We start from the raw sequence: 2,154 nt of genomic DNA, 5'->3' as shown, positions 1-2,154 counted from the left end.
GCAGAAAGGTGGGAGGGGAAGGCTCACACGGCAGACAGCGCGTGCGTGACGTCGGCGGTCCGGGTCAGATACCTGGTGGAGTACAGCACCACGTTCGACGAGACGTGGGACCATGTCGATATTGTGGCGTGGTCGTTCGTCGAGCAGTCGACGGCGATGCTGTGTGCGAGCCTGCCCAGCCTGCGTCTGCTGCTCGTCAGCGTCTGGCCCCGACGTCGGTCTACGGTGTCGGAGAGCTTCTTCAGCAAGGACAGTCCGAAACATAGGTGGACTCGGTCTGTTGACAGACTGAGGCGACACAAGACGCAGATACGCAGAGACAGCGGCCCCGGGCCGCAGCACACGGGCGACGGCGTGCTTGTGACGACCACGGTGGAGGTCGATCGGCAGTCCTACGTGGCTCTCGACGTGCCGCCCTTCCCACCGCCTGCCTATTCTGGGCGTGGCAACAACACATAACAGCAAGTCATGGGAGAAGGGATCATTGAACAGTATCAAGAATCTATGGTGAGCTATGATGAGCTATGATGATCCGTGATGAAGGGTTATTGCTGGGGCATGTTGCTGGAAGTTATCCGTGAAAGGAAAGCGACGCGAAGTTGAAGCACGTGGAAACTTTGCCATCATTAGGCGTTGGCGTTTGACCGGTGTCTGGCTACTTGAAGGCGGCGCAACGAGTCATGAGATAGGTCACACAGCGTTGAGTTTAGGACATGAATCAAGTGCGGTATTTCTATGTAGAGATGGAAACCATCGTGCATGTTCCGAAAATTACATTGAAAAGGCTGCCAATACTCCAGCTGCCGTTTTCGAGGCCGTATTGCCGCTGAGGCCTCATGTTGTGATGACGTTTTCTTCGTGCAAACCTCTAGGCCTTTTGGTGGGCGGTGCTTCCGATGGGCAATGAGATCTCCGTAGCTTTCTGGTGCAGTGAACACCTGGATTTCGCCCGTCTCTCTTTCGATTACGTAGAGCTGCAGCCCCACTCCCCTGCTCGTGAGTAGTTCGCCAGCGGTCTCTTTACCACAATTCAATTCTGGCACCAAACCAGCGACAGACGGCAAATTAGTGGAAAGGGAAGTTGAAGACGACCCGATGCTAGCGACTGTCAGTGCTCTTCAGCCGCCATGACGCTAGCCCTGTGGGCGGTCGAGATTGAGATCGTACCTTGCATGCTGTGTGATGGGATGAATGGTGATTGACGAACCCCAAAGCCCGCCATGTTCCGCGGTAATGCGGGTGGAGCCCGTCCTGCGTTGCGCCTAGCCGGTCCAGATGCTTGGAGCCGGAGCCGTTTTTGGCCGTTCGCCTACCGGTACAATGGTGGCCGTTCTTTCTGTTCTTTCTGAGTGCCGTCGGTAGGGAAATCGAATTGGCCCCTGCAGCTTTGTGGGAGACGAGCCCGCCGAGGCCCGGTCTCGGTCCCGGGAAGGGGGTGGGTTTCTCCAGCACACATCCGATAACAGCGTAGAAGCAACAATCGACCATTGGCTGGGGCTCGCGGTCGAGCCCCCTGTACAATGACGGTTAAATCCGGCTTTCCGCCCTAGATGGCCCCGACTCTCTCGTCTGACGTAAGGATAGGTCTTTGGCGACGAGATACACACTTGGATCCCACCGCCGACGGAGCAGGACGTAGCGTTGTGCAGCGGTGCAAATCAGTAGCAGCTTGTGGTTTCTTGCTAATGGGTCTCTGACAGCACCCGATTCGCAGTAGGCGCACGGCGAAGAAAGTGCGTCCATCTTTTGGGGGGAATTCATTTCTGGCGCTGGATGCCATGTCACCGACGACTGGGAGAATGCAAATGGGAAAAGCAACAAGCCATGGCTTACGGATAAGAGCGCGAAATGAGAGCGTTTGTCGAATGAGTGGATTCGTCGGATTCACTGGCGCTCACGAGTGTAGCTGAACGCCTCGACTGTTTGATCTGAATGCAGGGCTTGCCCATCGTCAAGCAGCAAACAACTCGATCCGATGGATCCTGTTCGCACGTCCCCCCTTCCTTCCGAGTGTATGTCTCCTCGACCCCCTCAACCACCACACAACCGCATATCTCACGAGGACGAGAGCGCAGGCCAGGGTGGCGAGCAATCCCAGCCGCAACCAGTGCCAGCACAACATGGCACGCCAGACCACAGCTTCAGCGTGGACCC

The 2,154-nt window shown here is 56.7% G+C and overlaps 2 protein-coding genes across 2 annotated transcripts; one reads left to right on the top strand and one right to left on the bottom strand.

Moving 5' to 3' along the window:
- Positions 1–36: 36 nt before the first annotated feature.
- On the top strand, positions 37–459 carry CTAM01_17239 (uncharacterized protein; the record flags this gene model as incomplete). The annotated part of the gene is made up of 1 exon (XM_060533227.1): positions 37–459. A coding segment is annotated over one exon (423 nt), but the record flags the coding sequence as incomplete, so codon positions are not given.
- Positions 460–1,098: 639 nt separating this feature from the next.
- Positions 1,099–1,488, bottom strand: CTAM01_17238 (uncharacterized protein; the record flags this gene model as incomplete). The annotated part of the gene is made up of 1 exon (XM_060533226.1): positions 1,099–1,488. The coding sequence occupies one exon, from the start codon at positions 1,486–1,488 to the stop codon at positions 1,099–1,101; it is 390 nt and encodes a 129-aa protein (XP_060372195.1).
- Positions 1,489–2,154: the final 666 nt, after the last annotated feature.

This window comes from Colletotrichum tamarilloi (assembly GCF_030869305.1).
Source record: "Colletotrichum tamarilloi strain Tom-12 chromosome Unknown Scaffold_434.1, whole genome shotgun sequence".
Lineage (NCBI taxonomy): Eukaryota > Fungi > Ascomycota > Sordariomycetes > Glomerellales > Glomerellaceae > Colletotrichum > Colletotrichum tamarilloi.
This window is presented reverse-complemented; position numbering and strand designations above follow the sequence as displayed.